This window comes from Colletotrichum scovillei (assembly GCF_011075155.1).
Source record: "Colletotrichum scovillei strain TJNH1 chromosome Unknown Contig00003, whole genome shotgun sequence".
Lineage (NCBI taxonomy): Eukaryota > Fungi > Ascomycota > Sordariomycetes > Glomerellales > Glomerellaceae > Colletotrichum > Colletotrichum scovillei.
The window spans coordinates 4079079-4097842 of NW_023336261.1; the positions used below are offsets into that span (position 1 = coordinate 4079079).

An 18764-nucleotide genomic window follows, 5' to 3' on the forward strand; every position below is an offset into this window, starting at 1 on the left:
CGTTACCTACACTGCTTTGGCAATGCAGGTTTCTCGTATCACGGCCTCCTCACACGTCTACCTTGGCTGAGCCAAGACATCCCTTGGAACGTAAGGGAAGAACCTTTCGAGCAACTAGATTGGGACAGGAAGCAAGAGACATGCGCAAGGGGCAGAGCATATCCTGGTCGTTTATAAATCTTCCAGTTTGAAAAGGCTCTTTTGAATCTTGACCTGACCGCGGGCCGGATCATTCTAACCATGATCCTCCAGTCATTCATCTCGTTGCGATGAACCTCAAGACTCAGCTGTGGGAGGGTTCTCCCAGACATCGCCTCCACCCTCAGCCTCTGTCATCTCCTTCCACCTCTGGGCGAACTCCCTTAAGCCACCGTCGCCCGACATGCTGGCCTCAACGACCTCCTTGGGAAGCTTGTGCGCCGAGTACTGCGGTGTGCTGAAGTTGAAGGCCGCAGGGTTATCCTTCTCGACCAACCTTAACTCAGGCACCAGTTCGTCAACGTCTTCATCGTCTGTCGTCTCTTCAACGCCACTGCCATCAACAAGTTCTTCCTCGTTGGCACCTGGGCCTATCCTAATAATCTCTTCTTCGTTGACAACTGAGCCTAGGATGGGTCCTGGAACCTTGAACTCAAGCAATTCCACCCAGCTGTAGAGCAGGCTATCTGTCCGAGGCGCCCAGGGGTTGATATCGATAAGGCGCACCTTGCCAAGCTCGTCGCGTGAATCGCTGTCACCGGGAACGTAGACGTCAAATGTGAATGAGCCGTCTGGGAAGGTGAAACGCAGGCGGTCTTCGAAGAAATCGGTGATCTTGGATACCAACGCGGGTCGTAAGCCATCAAGGAAGGGGTAGTAGTTCCAGTCACGCTGGCAAAGACCAATCAGAGTGCGATGTTTGACGAAGCACCGGAACTCGAGGGCCGGGTTTGGCGCAAAGAAGGGTCTTAGGACCAGGACCGGTTGGAAAGGCCTGTTGGCGGAGGAAGGGACGGTATCCTCAAAGGCGTGCTCCAGGTCATGGCTAACGAAGCTAGAGCTCTTGAGCAGAAGGTAAATGTCGTTGGGCGTTGTGCATTTCAGCGTGTTCTGATGCGGTGAAATCCAAGCGGCATCTTTCGGTGCTGACCAGTTCAGCTTCGGCGCGACGGCACCACCCAGCTCCTTGATCCTCTCCTTGATCTCTTGGTGGATTTCAGGGAATCGCTCATTGGGCGGCCGGCAGTCAGCTTCGGGTTCGTCGTCGGAGTCATCTTCTTCGAGATGTTGGTTTCGTCGTGGGGCGCCGGCTGTATTCGATGAAGCGGACCATTCCTCCTCTGCTTCGTCCTCTTGCGGCTCGTCGTCGTCGGCGAGAATGATGCCGTCGTCACGGATGTATTGGACAAAATCAGGCGATAGCTTGATGATCCTGGATCTGATCGACACAGTTCGGTACTTCGGGAACCAACTATCGTATGAACAGTTCAAAATATGCTCCTTCGTGACTGGCGGAAAGGTGAGTTCCTCGGTCTCCTGGGCAGTTGCATTATTTATGGCGTCCAGGGTTGGCTGCCCCCCAGTGAGTCCTTCAAGAGACGGCATTGTCGAGAATGAAGGCTAGCTTGGCCTAAGTATCTCGACAGTGATTTCGGTTTGTGTAGTCAAGAACACAAGTAAATTTGGATCCCGAGGTTCCGGTAAAAAAATGTGATGAGGTGAAATTTGCTCTGTTCCTCACTTACATCGATGAGTCTTCTCACATTGAGTGAGTCTTCCCGTCGCCCAAAGCGGAAAAGTACCCCACCATCCCACCCGTCATAACTTTTCTGCCGGCCCCCATCTCTCTATCCACTTTCACCGCCTTTCAAGGCCCAACTGAACTTCGTCCGTGGTACCATTGCCAAGGGTCTAGTCTCGGTGACGTCTCTTGCAGATCCAAAGTACCGAGATACATCTTGATTTTCCCGCCAACACCGACTCGAGATATCAACGTCAACAGCGCATTCCTTACTTCCTCCGATTAGAGTTACTATACACCACATAATCTCGATAACCATGTCCGACAACGTCGGTCTCTCAACGCCCCGTGGCAGCGGTACTTCGGGCTATGTTCAGCGCAACCTTGCGCACATGCGCCCACGCGACTATGGCGCGCCCTATCCTCCCAAAGACGCCGACTCGCTCCGCCACAAGCAGCGACAGCCCGATAAAGAGATCTTGGAGCATGACCGCAAGCGCGAGGTCGAGGTCAAGGTCCTTGATCTGCGCGACACCCTCGAGGACGAAGGGTAAGCTTACCCCCTCCCCCGTCCCTGGCCTTGCAAAAATACTAACGGTGCTCTAGCCTCGACGAGGAAGAAGTTGAGAAGCGATGCGACGAAATGCGAAAGAAACTACTGGCCGACCTCGAGAAACAAAAGAACAGCCGTGGCGGCGGCGGCGGTGGTCCCGTACGGAAGCACTTCAAGAGCCATCAGGTGCACGAGATGGCAGACGCCAAGATCAAAGAGAGCGAGAGACTCAGGAGCGCTTTGAGAATAAGCAAGGACTACGAGGAGGGAAGCCACTGGAGGAGACAAGAGGAGAGACTTCGGGGCTCTCTAGAGAAGGAGACCAAGAGGGAAGACGTCGACTAAAGCACCAGCCATACAGTAGAGCTCTTGTTACGAGACATGGCGCCAGGATTTGGGCATGGGATAGCAGGGAATGGGCGTTCAGGCGTTTGCATTGGAGGGCGAGCAAGTACAGACACGCTTCTCGGGCATTGCTTAGCAAGCAAACGGTACCAAGGACGATCTCATGGACTCGACAGCCGGGTCCGGTTTCAAATTATTGTTGGTACATGGGCGGAGATTTATTCCAGCGTCTAGTAATACACAATTGGCATGCCGTTTATTGATTTGTTATTTCTTTCCTGATGGCGGAACCCAAGCTTCTGGCTGCCAGCCCTCGCTTGGCCCACTGGCTTTCGCCCAAGGGTCCTTGCCATATTTCTTCTTCGCATCGGTCGCAGGTTGAGCTTGATCCTCTGGCGGCTCAGTCGTCTTTGCGTTTGTGTTGGCTGCTTCCAGCTCCGGCGCCGTGGGCTGTGACCGCGCAGTGTTCAAAGACGGCAAGGGTTGACCAGTCTGCTGACCTGGAGCATCGGTAAGCCTAGGCTTTGCCTCCCATCTCGCGTCGGCCTGCGCGGACAAGACTTTCATCCGCTCCTGTCTAAATGCCTCTCTTGTTTGTTCTTCGAGTGTCGGGGGGTCTTCTCGGGTGTAGCGCAACCATTGATGCCACAACGGTGACACCTTCACGTCGGAGAGGTAGGTTGATCGGGGATAGTTGACAATGCGGCGGAAGCGGCCCGGGCCATTTCCCCGGGACTCGCGAAACTCCCAAAAAGTATAGCCCTGCAGGTCACGGCCTAGAATCGAGCGTGTTAGTTCTCCTCGGACATTGACAATGGGGATCGATGGGCCGGGAACGGGGAAGGGAACATGCCGACAAGGAAGCGTTTGCGCCATGGCAGTCTGAGCGACTTCCACTTGTACCACGCCTCCAAAATTGGTGATATCCGTGTTGAAGACATTTGCGCTGTTGGAATGGGTGGTTGGGAAGAAATATCTTCGATCAGGAATCCATGGCTTCTAGATGCGAAAGTCGCCAAGTCCTAGAAAAGTAATGAGGTCAACCTTGGATTGCACCGCCACTTGAAATTTGGCCGAGGAATGGCGTATCTTATCGTCAGCCACATATTTCCTTTGCAATGGAAACCCGCGACTGAGCGTTCGCAGAATCAGAGTTGCATTGGCCCCGCCAGCCACCACCGCACACGTCACTCCGCAAGACCGCGGCGGTCCAGCCGGACCCTGGGTCCTGTCACCTTATCCAGGTTCCCGCCAGCGGCGCCTGGCTCTAGATGCATAAACAATTAAAACATCCCCACCACGACCGTTCTTCATCGGGCCTTCCAATCACTTCAACCTGCCACCCGACTGCCTTGATTCCCCCGCAAAACATTGGCCTAACACTTGTTTTCACCTACAAAAAGACTGAAGACACGCGACCGAGGAAACATCCATATCATCTGAAGCAAGTCCCGCGCAACGCGCGCCGAACGACAGAAACTTGCACCCGTCACTCCAACTCCGTCATCGCCGGACCCCGCCGACGTCAGCGCCTAACCGCCGCCCTACTGAAACGCCCTCGTGAAACCAACCTCAAAGCTCCTGAACCCGCAAGATTCGTTTCGGTACAACGATACGAAAGACTCTCTTGATCAATCGCCAGCCGACGACGCCATCATGGCTTCTGTATCGTCCTTGGACAAGGATTTGCGCAAATTGCGCCTCGACAAGTACACACCGGCTGCTGCAAAAGAAGTCAGCAGTTGGATCGAAGGGGTCTTGGGCGAAAGACTACCAGCAGGCGACTTGCTGGAGGGGCTGAAGGATGGCGTTGCACTCTGCAAGTGCGTGGGTTAACATCTCCCATTCCTACCAATACTGACCCAGATATCTTAGGTTGATCAACCTCGCGGTACCACCACCAGGCGTCAAGTTCAAGAAGTCGGCTATGCCATTCGTACAGATGGAAAACATCTCTCACTTTCTGCGCGCCTGCAAACAACCTCCTCTCAACCTTCAAGACCACGATGTTTTCCTGACCGTCGACTTATTTGAACAAAAAGACCCTGCTCAAGTGCTCCAATGCCTGGGCGCTTTCAGTCGAGCTGCGAACGCAGCTAACCCAGCCAAGTTCCCGACGGCAATTGGGAGTCGGAGCCGGGGAGGAATGATGAGCCCCCAAGGAACTGGTCGCGGAACCCCATCGCCGACAAGGTCGCGCGGGTTCTCCAATGCATCAGGCTTCGGCTCGCCTCGGCCTACTCTGACCAGCGCCAAGACCGGAGACTCCGGCTCGGGTCGCTGGAGCCCGACTAAACCTACTTCCCCGGTTACCAGCTGGAGCAGAAAGGAACACGAAGGCGCCACGTCTCCCGCTTGGAACATCGCCCAGTACGGCTACATGGGCGGTGCCAGCCAAGGAAACCTAGGAATCTCATTTGGCAGTCGGAGGCAGATCACGAGTGCTGGCCCTGCAGTGCCTAGTTTGGCCGAGAAGGAGCGCATTCGAAAGGAGAAAGAACTCGAGGAGGAGTATCAGCGCCAACAGCAACAGCAAGAGGACGCGGAAAGGCGTAAGAAACTGGAGGACGAACGCGAGGCTATGCGAAAACAAGAAGAAGAGGAACAACGACTACTGAAAGTGAGGCAAGCGGAAGAGGACGCCAAAGCGGAGAAGCTCGAGTGGGACAGGCAGGAAAAAGAATGGCGTGCGAGGGACGAGGATCGCCGCAAGAAGGAGGCTGAAGCTCAAGCACGCTTGAACGAAGAGCAAAGCCGTCTAAGGAGCAAGAGCGACGCACGACTACGGGGCCAGTTTCTCAGCCAATATCAGTCTGAGCAAGGCATCAAAGCACAGAAGACTGGAGCCGATCGGATTGCTGAGCTAGAGAGAGAGCTCGAAGAGGCCAGGGAACGCGAAAGGCAGTATGAACTTGAACGCCAGGGACGGACGGGCAGGACACTGGCCGTCACCAACGACCCCAAGGAACGCGTTCGGTCTAGGAGCCGGCCTTCCGATGGAACCCCTAGCCGTCAAGACTCATGGTCCAGAAATGAGCGTGAGGTTCTCCAGACGGCGTGGTCGCAACACCAAGACTCGAACCAAGACGACGGACCCCCTGCGCCGCCACCAAGATCGCCGAGACCTCTCCCTGATCCGATGGCGGTCGCTTCGCCTCCTCAAAAGGCTGTAGCGCATACGACTGGTGGTCGGCCCCTCCCGGATCCCGCTGCTTATCAGGCGGCTGCGCGAGCCCCACCTAGCCGAACTGATAGATATCTCAACAACAACGCAGCTCCTGCACCATTGGTCGCCAAGCAGACATATTCACGCGAGCTTGGCGCTACTGCCGAGCAAGATGGCGAGGACCGCCGGCGCGCTCAAAGCCAGACCAAGACTAAGGCGGGTGGTTGGGCTTCAAAGTCGCTGCTCGAGCGAGAGATGGAGATGGAACGTGAACGCCAGCGTGAGTGGGAGGAGTCCCAAAAAGAGACGGCCAAGGCGGTTCCCAGTGGCAACGGAGTTGACGGTATCGGCGGTGGTATTGGAGGCCGCTGGGATGTGAGCCAGTGGGCGGGATACACTGGGGGAGACAACCAGAACCGGGGTGCTCAGGGCATTGGGGCGGGTCGTAGACAGATTGTCGGGCCCAGGCCGCTGCCCAATCCTCCTCGGTAAGAGGGTTTGTCAGATAGAAGGTGGTCTTTACTGTTTTCTGGGCGTAGACAGGCGCCTAATCCGCATGAACCGAGCCAAGGGCGGTTGTGCATGATGGAGCATTGGCCTGGCAATTACCGATCTTGTAATGAAGAAAACATTCACATGAACCTGACTGGTACCGATTTACTACATATGGACCCTGGGCCCCATGACAGGAGAGTTGAAATGAATTTCCTGTGAATTTCGAGTCTGTTCTACCTTCCCTCTCTCAATTATCAACGCCGGTCGTCTTGTAAGCCTCTCGGTTTCTTGTGTCTCTTGAGACAGCCTGGTCGATGGAACTTCCTCTTGCTTCTGTTGACGTCAGATTTGTAGCGGTTCTCACGCGTAAAGTTTATGAATGAGCCGCGCAATTGGACTCGTGAATGTGTGATCGGTTTTCTTTTCCAAATTCAACGTCTGAAGAGAAGGATGAAAATTATCTTTCAAAAGCTTCTAGGTTCGTAATCGCCATTCTAAACTACCATGCGGAATCTGGCCAAGCTCCCGGTATCTTCAACGGACGTTTTTCTCTTTTGAGATATCCAGATCGGTAGAGTTTTTTCAACTGCCCTCTGTTGAACCTCTCCTGCATGAGTTTCTGAGCGTATTGGAAACTTGCAGGAGGATTGTCGTCGGTATGTCGATGGTTCCAATCAAAAAAGACCCGCCCGTCTGGTTCATAGTCCCGCACAAAGTTGAAAACAAATGGCCACTCAGTTTCTTGGGATTCAGAGAGTTCGCAACATTTCCACAAGACATGCTGCTGAAAATGCGCGTTATCCACCATTATCAAGTCGTCTAAATCGGGCCAAACATTACTTTTGATAGAGCTGCCAAAGTCTTTAAACTCATTTCTGACGTCGTATGCTTTGCTGTACGGGTAGACATACCGGCTCCACAGAGGAGCGTCAAGCCCTGCAATCTTTGTCGGACCTGCTATTTTAGCCCATTCCATGGGCGGTTGGAAAGGCATCATCCAGTCGACGTGTCGCCGAAGACTGGGTTCTTCGCGTTGGAAGTACCTGGCAACATCAACTCCAGCTACCAGTAGGATCCTTAACCAGTGTGAAAGAGCAGCCTCGACTTCATAGTGGCAGGGAGAGCTTTGTATGAGAAGGGAAAGCACGGTTTTGTGCCCTCGAGAGTGATTAAATGCATAGTAAGGCTGGAGATTGCAGATTCTGTGAACATCCACGCCCTCATTGACCAACTCAACAAAAAGGCTAGTCCAGATTCTTGTTCGCCGATCTTCTCGGCACCAAAACGGATGGTGATGAACCTGCATCACCAGAAGGCGGACTGCCATGTCCCAGACAGCATCGAAGAAAGGGCTTTTCTCCATTTCATCCAGGGCAGGCACTCTACACCGCCTGTACACGGCAATCAGAGACTCAAGATCTTCAACACAGCTGGCCATTAGCCTAAATCTCATGGGTCTGGAAAGTTGTGTGAGTCGAATGATTTCGTCTATTTCAAAAAGACGGCGCCGGGCATCAGAAGGTCCATGTAGGCCATTAGCCTAAATCTCATGGGTCTGGAAAGTTGTGTGAGTCGAATGATTTCGTCTATTTCAAAAAGACGGCGCCGGGCATCAGAAGGTCCATGTAGGCAACTAAACAACCCGGCCCAATGATCAGGCCTACAGATGCTAGCCTTTTTGTTAGTCCGCACACTTGGAAAAGATATGGCTATATGTACGTTCTTACTTCTCATCTATGCACAAATCAAGATTCTGTTGGGCGAGGAAGCGGCAAAGAGACGGCTGGCGGCAAAGCGCTGCCGACTATGACCGACCAGAAGTTAGCCCTCTTAAGATCTCCATCGGGTACTGAACAGCAGATCTTACCTCAAAGAGCGTCCTATCCCCAAGAATGGTGCCTAGAGTGATTATTCTGGTAGAAAGTAGGTCTTGCAGTGCTTGCAAGTCTCCAAAGCCCAAAATTCTCAATATCTTCTCTACCAGCTTTCCGTCTTTATCTCTAGAGAGAACATGGCGGACAGCGAGGGCGTAGACTATGGGGGTCAACGTGCTCATGGACCAATGCAGTTCTATTCTGTAAGAAAAACTGCTGTGCCCGAAAGTATAGGTCTTTGTCTCGCTTGTTCTGGACACCTCCTGTGCATTGTGAGAGCTAGACTTCTTGCGTACTGTCCAGATTTGGTTTTGAAATCGAAAGCCGAATGCTTTTATCATCTTCTGGTTGCCTGTTTTCACCATTGTTGTATGTCTCGGCTCGGATGGTAGGTCGTCGTTGTCATCTTGTTGCAAAGCGGACTGCCTGAGAACAGGGCTCAAATTCGATAACTCAGATGCTTCAACCTCGTGGTGAATGATCAGCTGCTGAACGATATTGCATCTAGAACTATTTCCTGAGTCAGTCAGGAGCTTTCAGAAGTGGAACTTGGAGGGCGCACAGTATCTCCGCGGTCATCATATGCTGCAGGTAATTCAGATCATCATCCAGCCACTTGCTCAACCGAGATATATCATCTTTGCATTCCAGAAATGTGAATCCCGCGGTGTTAAAGGGACGCCTCTTTCCACCCTTCCTTTCCAGCCTTGTGATAATGGCATGAATCTCGGCGAGCGTCGATGAGATGCTTCTGAGAACACACACACCCCAGGTCTTGATTAGATCAGAGCACTGTCTCGAAGATGCGTCTCCCTCGAGACTGTCCTTGACACCCCAGGTCTTGATTAGATCAGAGCACTGTCTCGAAGATGCGTCTCCCTCGAGACTGTCCTTGATCGCACCGCATACTACCTCGACTCTTTCGATCTTGAGTGCCAATCGGTTGATCTCCGCCGAGGCAGTCCGGTAAGCTGTAACGACTCTCTTGACTTTGATGGCAGAGTCAATGAGCTGCAATGAGAGCCCAATCACTCCGATAGCTGCCTCCATGGATGATGAGGGCGATGTACTAGGTGCGTGGAACCGCAACTAACAGGAGACACGAGAAGACGCGAACCTTCACAAGAGACTTACGAGAGACGGACGAAGCAATTCAATATTCTACTGACGAGCAAGAATAGGTCAGCGAGACGAGGCTGTCAGGCAGATTTACCCCTCCCGGACCATACATGAGACCATACAGTCGTGGCCCAATAGGACGACGCCGCAGATAACTTCGCCACAGCTATCTTGATTGCACATGCAGTTGGTTCCATTTCCGACCGTAGTATCACCCATGGTAGTGAGTTGCTTATTAACCAGACGTTGGCTATCAAATGGGGGTATTGGAAAGTGAGGTGATCTTTTCCGATTCATGTCTAACAAAGAATGCATCTATTAGGGGTTGTATAAAACCCTTCTACGCGGTGTCGTGTACTAAACATCTAATTATGTAGGTCCTGAATGCTTGTATGTGCATCTCTCCCTTTCGGCCATGGTAAATTATTTACTCAAACGTAAAAGTCAAGCGGCAGCTTCAGCCACTCGCACTGCTCGACATCCTTGAATCCTCTCATCATGTGGTCTTTCACGGGCCAATCGATGGCCCTCATCTTCATGTCGCCTTTCACCGACGGCTCCCAGGGCCCGGACTTTTCTAACGCCCTCAACGTGCTGCCGAACCCTCTAGCCCTGAGGAAGGCCTTATCTGGATTAGGATCATAAGTTCGTGCAAACGAGGTGAACGTGTCGACGAGATATTGCATCCAGGGCAAGTCGTTCTCGTCACGGAGCGGGTTTCCCTGACGTACGAGATTGCCAAATAGCGGAAGTAACTCGCCCGAGTGGCATCGGAGGTTATTGGCGGGCGACTCGGGATCTCCATTCGGATGAGCCTTTGACTTGGGTGCCTCGCAGATGTCGAGTCTCGGCCACTCGGGCGTCTGGTACGTCCGCTCGAACTCGTAGTAGTACACCTTGGACCCGAGGACGCCGTTCTCCAAGCCCGCGTACGCCGTAGCTTGATCTACGCAGCGGAACATCGCGTCGGTGGCGAGCCTGGCTCCCACCCCGAATGACGCCCGCGTCTGGTTTCTGACATCTGTCGGAGGGAAAAGACGCTGTGGCGGAGCTGGGAGGCCCTGAGATGTGAGCCACTGGGTATCGTTGAGTACTGTCCCATTCCGCGGGAGAATCAGAAACGGCAAGCCGTCCTCAGATGTGATGCCCATCATGACGTTGACATTGAGAGAGTCTCCCCTGAGGGGCAGCTCATCTGTCGTCAGGTAGACACCGTCGTTGACGAGATACCGCGCTCCTGGTCCGAGACTTCCAAGCGGCGCGTCTCTAAGACAGTCGAGCTGCGAAGTTGCATTGGTGCAGTTCGTGGTGCCGAGGATGGCGTTACCCACGAGGTCTAGCTGTTCCTCGATGGAGAAGTACTTGGAGTATGACGTCCCGTACGCCAAGCCTCCAAGATTGCTGAGCGGAATCGCGCCCGCAAACTTCCCAGCAGCCTTTGGAGACGCCATCATCGCGCGGACGGAGGCAGCTCCGGCGGATTGGCCAAATATGGTGATCTTGCTTGGGTCTCCGCCAAAGTCTCGGATGTGTTGTCGGACCCAGTCCAACGCCAGAATCTGGTCAGCGAGGCCAAAGTTGCCATTTATCTCGCCATCGTCGATGGCCAAATAGCCCAGAGACCCAAGCCGGTAGTTTATGGTCACGACGACTACGTCGCCACGGGATGCCAGATTACCCCCGTCGAACAGGGGATCACTACCAAAGCCACTCGTGAGAGCTCCACCGTGAATCCAAAACATGACCGGCCGGAGACCGCTGTCGATGCGTCTGTTACGGGGAAGATACGGCGTGTAAACGTTCAGGTACAGGCAATCTTCTGTGCCGCCGAACCCCTGATAGCAAGGGGATCCGAATTCGAGTGCGGTAGCATTACCGCCAGAGCCTCGATACATTTTAGGGTATGCGAACCGCTTCGTCCTCGTAGCGTAACGCATACCATGAAAGCGGAAGCTATTCCTATCGCGAAAGCCAAGTACTGCTTCTCTGTTGGAGTAGACCACAGTCTGCCACCTCGGACTGCTATCCTGGGCTATACCGTTGGAGTATGGCGCCGTCTGCGTGCACAGAACGGTATTCGTGTCGGATGTGTCGGCAGAGGAGACCTCGCCTTTGAGATTGATCGTCTGGGGATCATCGCCGTTCTTGGGCATGACCCAGATTGCTGACAAGTCAACATCGGGCTCTTGATAGTCGAGAATGTCTAATATCCTCTGCGTGGAGTTTGAATCTGCTTCCCACAGCTTTTCGCCTAGATCTTTACACATGGACTTTGCCTCTCGTAAAGGCACCCGCGCCCTGAGGAAGAGAGCGCTTGTATTGGCCGCTGGGCTTTGCGAGTCTGGAAGGTTGCCATTGTCAGTCAGAGGCTTCTGGATATGTGACACTGGTTGCGACTCACCAAGGAGGTCATTGTCTCGAATGATAGTTATGTCGGTCCTGAGGTCCTGGGTCGACGGTACGCACGAAACAGCTGCAGCTAGTAAGGCGACCAGAGCGAGCGCTCTCGCGGGCATGACGTCTTACACCGAGTCCGAGATGACAATTCGCCGAGAAGAATATCGGAACCCATATATACAAACATGGAGAAAATCAACAACCAAAACCAAAGGAATGGATGGTAGGACTGTCTGCTTCTTCCTTCTGAGCAATGTTGAACCTGGAAATACAACAAAAGAGGCGGCAGTCACTTCAACATTAAAAGAGTTCCAGGGACATCCGCTCAACTTAAGCCAACCGGACTGTCCATTGCGCCGAGTGAACAGGACAGAGGCAGGCCAAGGATCTCCCAAGCAACAAGGCGAGCGGGAAAGGAAGAGTCGGCACGGTCCGACTAGGTGCCCAAGTCTTGCTCTTCCTCGTAACTCAGAACGACACACTTGGCCCTCCTCCATCCTCGCCGCGGGGCCCTGGAAAAAAGCTCAGGCACCAGAGTCGATCGAAGCTTTGGGATCAGCCTATCCGTGTTAGAGTGAATTCTCTACCGGGAAGACCGCAGGGCTGTAATGGCAGACAAGAGAGACCCCGAGCAGGGAAGCATGATGGACGCGGGCACTGAACGAGTTTTAGGCTGGGCGCATGAGATCGCGCGGAGGCCGATGCTTCTGGTCCGAGCCAGGAGCAGGCTGGCGGAAAGGTTGCTCAGGTTTCAAAACTCAAGGCTCTCGCGCGCTCGCGCGCGCCGTGCTCATTCGCCTGGCCCGCGACAGTCATACACACAAACGACGTGGAGGTATCGCGTATGGCGCAACTTCGATTTCTAATTACTCCGACGGGCCGGTAGATTCTTGTTTGACACTGCAACCCTCACTCCACCAGAACTTGATGGTGTGGGTGTCGTTGGGGCTTGTAGGACAAGTTTTGGGTGCTATTCGGTTGCCGAACGTCCGAAATTCTGGCAAAACGTCGTAATCGGAGCCGTTGCTGTTGCATTCTCGAGTATGATTTACGAACTCGGATCGGTGCGGGGTGGATTGATGTAACACCATGTCAACATCCAAGAGCGAGGGCATGAAAACGTGAAGGTCTGGCCAAGATGAGAAAGCTCGTTGTGAGATGAACGACAACGGCGTCGGGAAACGACATGGATCAATCTGACTTCTATTGTTTCCATGCAGCACCGTTTGGTTGTTCTATCGTTCCATGTCTCTCTTTACACTTTTGTTGTTGCGGTTGTGGCAAGACGCCAAGAAGGACGGCGAAACAACGGAGACCGTCCGTCATGTTCGCCATCTGATGCGTGCTTTCTGCACATCTACTGAGTCGTCCCTTGTGAGGTAAACTCTATGTCCTGAAGGGGATCCTGTCCCGACGAGATAAGAGGACTAGGTCAAACGGTGCCTGACTCACGAAGGTTATGGAGAGGATGAGGCTCAACATGGAACAACGTCAACCCTTCCTGGCATCTAACACATGTCACAACGAGACAGACAGGTATTGTGTCGGATGAACCGCGATTTTTGATTCCTCTGGCTACTGATAGCTACGCAGTGGACTGCAACTACCAGAGGCAGAGTTCCTTTGCGGTGTTCTCAAAGTTGATGATGGTGACCCAAAGCTAACCCAAGCTTCCCGAGTATTCCCTTGTACCCTTCTGCAACCTTTCAGTCATCGCTGGTGATTCCAGACGTCTAATCGTGCTTCAGAGGCGGGTCGGACTTGCAACAGTCGTACTTGTCCGTTGCGACGATCCAGAAACTGAGTGGAAACTCCTTGCAGCCGATACTGCCTCTGACTTCCATGCTGTCCTCGCCGCAGTGATGGAAGCTCTGAGCGAAGATGCCATACATGTCGAGGTTGCCGATCTTGGAACTCATGCCATTGATCGGAGAACCTTGAACATTGGCGAATTCAGAACCGAAGGCGATGAGACAAGTGCCGATGCGCATGAACTCAACCCACTTGGTGCCACGAAGATCAAGGTCAGAGAAGGTCCAGGTGCCGGATGTCTTGCCCACATGCTTGTATATCTCCATGCAGTCCTTAGCCAAGGCCTTCTGGTCGCGGTTGTAGCAGGTAACGCCTTGACCCTGACAGACCTTCGCGGACTTCTCGCTTTTCTCAAAAATGTGACGCTTGGCGAAGGAAGAGGTGCTGAAGTGGTTGATGATGGGATTGATGGTGTCTCTGGTAAGAAAAGAATCGTCGGCGTTGATGTCACCCTTGGCAATGTTGTCGACACTCTTCTTGCTTTGCTTGACTTCAACAACCGAGGAGACCGCGCCCTCGACATCGATGGAGTCGGCCTTATTGACCTTCGGAACGGTGAAGATGGCCTTGCACTTGCCGTTGCCAAGAAGGACTTCGTGGCAGATAGCCTTGGGACAAGGCGGCTCAGTGAAGGCGCAGAGAGAGCCACAGGCAGGATCGCGGATGATTCCAGGACCCTGGGCAACCGGGTTGACGGCGACGGCAAGCGCCATCACAGCAGTAGCGGTAGCGAGAAGACGGACTATGACAGCCATCTTGAGGGTTGTTATGTGGGAGACTCGATTGGTGATACAGATGGAAGCTGTCTCTTGGAGTAAAGAAAATGTAGAACTTTGTCTGCTTCTGATTGTGGAAGTCGTCGTATTTGGCAGTCGAGGGGTGGGCGGGTGGGAAGAGGTGAAGAAGACAAAAAGCAAGTAGGTCTCGGATGGTAATTGCTTTACTGGAAGTCCGAGGCAGTGAACAAGGTGCTTTGAAATCTGGGTATTTTCTCGCTTGATAGTAAATGAAGGAGGAAAACAAAGGGAGAAGGTGCAATTGTGGGTGTACAGAAACGCCAGTCGTGAAGGGGAAGGCACGGAGGAGCAGCGTGAGGTGAAGAGAGAAAGGAAAACATGATACCTTAGGTATAATAATCGTTGAATAAAGGGACCTGGAAATACAACATTCACATACATGGCCCAGATATAAAGTATTTCACTCTCTGTCCGCTGTGTAACACAGAATCGCCGGGCCAAGGTGAGATGTTCTGTCCACCTGAGGCTACGTCCATCTTCTGTTTTTCAAGGCGCCAGAATTGGCCATTGTAGGGAGTATTTCGTTCACATGGGACCAGTCATAGTGTTCGTAATGAAGCCGGTGTATTGGTACTAAAAGTATCCTCCTTCCAATGTGACCCCAAAGAATTCCAAGATGTGGCTACCCGCTCCTGCAACCCGTTTCTTGTGAATCTATATCGACCCTGTAACGATTTTTGTTCTCGAGAGCTAAGTCTCGTAAGGCATGCCCACTCCTCAGTTGTCCCACTTGATCATGTCGGGATTGGCGATGTACCAGTCAGCAGCGACCTTGCCACCCGAGGCGATGCAAGAAGAGCGACCAGCAACCTCGACCTGGTCCATCATTCTGTGCTTCTCAATGGCCTGCTGAATGATCTCGGTGGCATCCTGGTTTCCAATGTTGATACCAGCCTCAGGGCGGTTCTCCTTGGTGGCGCCGACGACAAAGGCGCAGGTGCCAACGACAGAGAGAGCGACCCAGCGGTGCTTGTCCAAGTCAGCCTTGGAGACGGCCCAGTGGCCAGCGTTAGAGGCAGCCCAATCTTTGATGGCGAGGCAGTCGGAGACGAGGGGCATGTAGGGGTTGATGTGGCCAGAGTGAAGGCCATCGACGTTGTCGCAGAAGTCCTCGTTGCCAGTCATCTTGTTGGGAATCCAGGTGGTGGCTCCAGAGTTGACAGCAGTCTTCATGCCGTCGAAGGTGCCCTCATTAGACTTGGCAGGATCGAGAGTAAAGACGGCGAAAACGCTGCCATCGGAGGCTGTGAAGGGGTGGCAGATAGCGTTGGCAAAGGGAGCCTCAGTTGTCTCGCAGATGGTGGCCATATCGGCCTTGACCGGCTGCTCAGCAGGAGCAGCAGAGGTGACGATCGCGCCCAAGATGGCGGAGAAGGAGGTGATGATGGTGATGCTCTTCATCGTCGCGGTGATTGTGAGTGAATGATTGAGATCAGGATAGGATATTGTGATGTAAGGTGCAGAGGGGGTTTGAGATTGTTTGTTGTTGACTGTCGATGAGACTTTCGTGGAGTTGAATTGTTTGTGGGAGGATATTTTTCCAAGAGAGGGAGGGGCAAGGGACTTTTCGTCTTTTTGATATGATTCTCTCATTGAATACACACTCAGGCGAGGGCGGTGTGCGAGTTTTAATTTAATGATGAATACCATCACGGTTTTAAGTGAAAAGGGGGCAGGAGTGGGTTAAGGGGGAAGGTGCCTCCAGCCCATTGAGCAGAAGCAAACAAAAAGACGCCACGGAAAGTTTGTTTGCAAATCGCTTAAATTGTTGCACCATGGACAATTAAGTATGCTCCTGAGATATCCACGACTAGGAATTGTGTCTCAACATTGCTGGTAAGCGAGATAACTTCAATAAGGGATGGAATATCGTGTGTTGTGCAGCTTCAATATGATCAATGCAACGACCTATCTAGGCTGCTTCCTTCGTCAGAACCCTCATTGGCGGGCTGTTTGAAACAATCCCTCTTAAGAGTTTGGTCAAAAGTTCTCAATCCTGTTTCTGGAAACTTAGTTGTGATTACGCATGGGAGATCTTCCTACCTAACTTACTTACCTCTGACGACTCGGGGCGATGTGTCCGAGAGGCGACTACGCTACATATTATTCTAAATCCTCTACCTCAAGTTTATGGCTTGAGTCTCGTTACTCGATTCCTCTCTCCATACAAACCGTAACTTTAATTCATCATATCGACGAAGCTGTCTTCCTTAAACATCGAGGCGTCTGGGCAACAGAACCATCTTACAATAGTGAAGTACCCAAGCTATCCACCGATCCAAGACCAAGAATACCACCCCTTTCAGAGATACTAGTATTGTCTCTGCAAATGTTTCCCTAATGTTGAATCTGAATAAGTGCCAGGTGAGTGGTGGCACAACCTGTGTGTTCCCCCGCAGAGGACGAAAAGGGGCCAGCATCTCGCACAGCAGGCTGAGCCAGGCATCCAAGCCGTAAGCACACACACTCTCGGGAAGGCACTGATCTCTTGACCTCGGACTTGTCCGAACGGATAAGTGGCGCGAGTTGAGACATGTGTGGTGGTGTCCTCGGGTCGAGCCGCTGTCTCAAAAGGCTCTATCCGCCAAGGGAACGCCTTTTGCGTGTTCAACGTCTGGCGTCATACCGAGTATGTATCTTGGCACATCATCACCTCGCTGCTGCCTTGCTGATTAATTCTTTAGAGAGGCATCGACTTGACGCCGTGTTACAGATGAGCCAGCCATCTCCGATTATACTAGGTAGGCAGGAGATGGATTGCGAGTAAGGAGTCGGAAAAGGAAGGCCGAACGCCGTAGATGACCAGCCAAAGCGCTGTACAAAGTGCAAGAAAACCAGTCAGTCGCGTCAGCCGAGAGAGACGAGGCAACCGCACTTTGGCTAGCCTCGTTGAGAATAGGCAAAACTTTTTCGAGAGAAGCTGGAAATTCTGCACCCATCTACACCCTTGGTGTTGCAACCGGGCGCAGGCTGGCACTTGTGAATGAGGGGTGGTGTCTTGTTGTGTAGAAGCCAAGGGCTCTTCTGCTTGCAGGGATTGTCAGCATCCTGACTGATCCCTCTTCAAGCCAGGTGCTTTGTAGAGGTTACACCAAACACTCAACGTTCGAGGATAGTCCCAGTTCGCCGAAACTTTTTGAACGTACTGGCATGACGATCAGTTGAGAATTCAAAGGAGAAAGCTCTTGTCCTCCCTCGACCGTTGGGCATATATACAGATGGCGGCGGCATTGTAGACGGTGAGACCCAGGAGCCAGGCCTCTCGTTTGTGACATGGAGTACAGCGTTTCGGCTTCTGAAGGACAAAGAAAAGACCCGCAGTTTGACGGAAAGCCGCCAGATCGCTCGATTGTACGCGTTGTACATGAGGAGAGCAGGGAAGTCCCTGTGGCATTAGGCATCTCTGCAATGGCTACGACGAAGACAGATCCCAGGGTGCGTGAGGAGATTTTTCTTGTATCACCTCTGATGTGAAAATCTGCGTGTCCAACGTCGCGCAAAGGCCCTGCACAAAGACGATTTCAGTTGCTGTGGGACCCGGGCTTCTCGACGTGCAGTGCCGATGAGTAGAACGTTGGGACTACACGCATCGAAGTCATCGAGGTCAGACTTCTGTGTCGTCAGGAAATGCGAGTTCGTGCTAGCTCCGTGGATGTTGTGTACCGACACAGCAGACAGCCTTGGTCTAGGCTTCTGCTGATCAGCCGCGGCGTCTGAATATCATCAAGCTTGACTGACAGGCGGTGTGGACAGGCCTCCCCTGTCTCTTGAAGATCGAAGGAGTTGAAGAGCCTTCGCGAGGTGGTAGAGATCCTTCATTATTGCATGGATGGTGCTTGTAAAGGAAGCAGGTAACCGATCAGAGCAGTTGTCAGTCACGTCAGTTAAGGTGCGGCTCTGCAATGGCAACTGAGACCAGTTGGCATTATTGTCTCATTCTTCTCCGTCACTACACATCATTCGAGCACTCTGAAATGTTGTGAGGCCATGAGAACGACTGGACATGGGAGGAAATAGGCGCCTGCGAAAGATTGGCGTTTGGATTGGACTCGTGTCAGAAGACCGGCCACGTAAGATGCTCCATTCAGAATGGTCTTGTCGAAGTGTCAGATGGACCACCGACCAGGCCAGCTTCAAAGATCGAGGTAGAACTCGCACGTTCCAGACCACAACCTGGATGAGAGGCGCACTTCGAATCCTATCTTTGATACGAAGCCGAGGGCGGTACCGACTGCACCACCCTCGTCGACGAACAGCCTTAATGTCTCGGTTGTTACGGACTCAGAATAGTCTCTCTCACGTCCTGCATAAAGACGGACGCATGTCTCGATCGCTGGCATCTCGAATTCGCATCCTATGACCGACAAGAATCTTGTATTCTTGCCCATTCCTTCGTGTCGTGTCAGCTTGATTGGTCAAGCACCTAGGGCTTCTGCCGTGTAACATTATTTCTGCAGGTCGTTGCTGGATGTTCCTTATCGGAGTC

At 52.7% G+C, this 18764-nt stretch overlaps 8 protein-coding genes across 8 annotated transcripts; 2 read left to right on the forward strand and 6 right to left on the reverse strand.

The window, feature by feature from the left end:
* Nucleotides 1-70: 70 nt before the first annotated feature.
* On the reverse strand, nucleotides 71-1726 carry HER10_EVM0011103 (uncharacterized protein). The gene has a single exon (XM_035480542.1). It carries the CDS (start codon nucleotides 1582-1584, stop codon nucleotides 277-279), a length of 1308 nt encoding a protein of 435 aa, XP_035336541.1. The 5' UTR covers nucleotides 1585-1726; the 3' UTR covers nucleotides 71-276.
* A 311-nt stretch (nucleotides 1727-2037) lies between these two features.
* On the forward strand, nucleotides 2038-2618 carry HER10_EVM0000975 (pre-mRNA-splicing factor CWC21; the record flags this gene model as incomplete). Its single annotated transcript, XM_035470739.1, has 2 exons — nucleotides 2038-2270; nucleotides 2327-2618. 2 exons carry the CDS (start codon nucleotides 2038-2040, stop codon nucleotides 2616-2618), a joined length of 525 nt encoding a protein of 174 aa, XP_035335612.1.
* A 267-nt stretch (nucleotides 2619-2885) lies between these two features.
* On the reverse strand, nucleotides 2886-3559 carry HER10_EVM0013410 (uncharacterized protein; the record flags this gene model as incomplete). The annotated part of the gene is made up of 2 exons (XM_035482769.1): nucleotides 2886-3394; nucleotides 3472-3559. The coding sequence occupies 2 exons, from the start codon at nucleotides 3557-3559 to the stop codon at nucleotides 2886-2888; spliced, it is 597 nt and encodes a 198-aa protein (XP_035336755.1).
* Nucleotides 3560-3916: 357 nt separating this feature from the next.
* Nucleotides 3917-6461, forward strand: HER10_EVM0007050 (uncharacterized protein). The gene is made up of 2 exons (XM_035476617.1): nucleotides 3917-4441; nucleotides 4494-6461. Exons 1-2 carry the CDS (start codon nucleotides 4275-4277, stop codon nucleotides 6274-6276), a joined length of 1950 nt encoding a protein of 649 aa, XP_035336182.1. The 5' UTR covers nucleotides 3917-4274; the 3' UTR covers nucleotides 6277-6461.
* Nucleotides 6462-8675: 2214 nt separating this feature from the next.
* HER10_EVM0009565 (uncharacterized protein) lies at nucleotides 8676-9203 on the reverse strand (the record flags this gene model as incomplete). The annotated part of the gene is made up of 1 exon (XM_035479050.1): nucleotides 8676-9203. The coding sequence occupies one exon, from the start codon at nucleotides 9201-9203 to the stop codon at nucleotides 8676-8678; it is 528 nt and encodes a 175-aa protein (XP_035336403.1).
* A 500-nt stretch (nucleotides 9204-9703) lies between these two features.
* HER10_EVM0000383 (carboxylesterase) lies at nucleotides 9704-11788 on the reverse strand (the record flags this gene model as incomplete). Its single annotated transcript, XM_035470168.1, has 2 exons — nucleotides 9704-11613; nucleotides 11674-11788. The coding sequence occupies 2 exons, from the start codon at nucleotides 11786-11788 to the stop codon at nucleotides 9704-9706; spliced, it is 2025 nt and encodes a 674-aa protein (XP_035335556.1).
* A 1614-nt stretch (nucleotides 11789-13402) lies between these two features.
* HER10_EVM0013448 (uncharacterized protein) lies at nucleotides 13403-14236 on the reverse strand (the record flags this gene model as incomplete). Its single annotated transcript, XM_035482805.1, has 1 exon — nucleotides 13403-14236. The coding sequence occupies one exon, from the start codon at nucleotides 14234-14236 to the stop codon at nucleotides 13403-13405; it is 834 nt and encodes a 277-aa protein (XP_035336763.1).
* Nucleotides 14237-14995: 759 nt separating this feature from the next.
* HER10_EVM0004401 (uncharacterized protein) lies at nucleotides 14996-15679 on the reverse strand (the record flags this gene model as incomplete). The annotated part of the gene is made up of 1 exon (XM_035474049.1): nucleotides 14996-15679. The coding sequence occupies one exon, from the start codon at nucleotides 15677-15679 to the stop codon at nucleotides 14996-14998; it is 684 nt and encodes a 227-aa protein (XP_035335936.1).
* Nucleotides 15680-18764: the final 3085 nt, after the last annotated feature.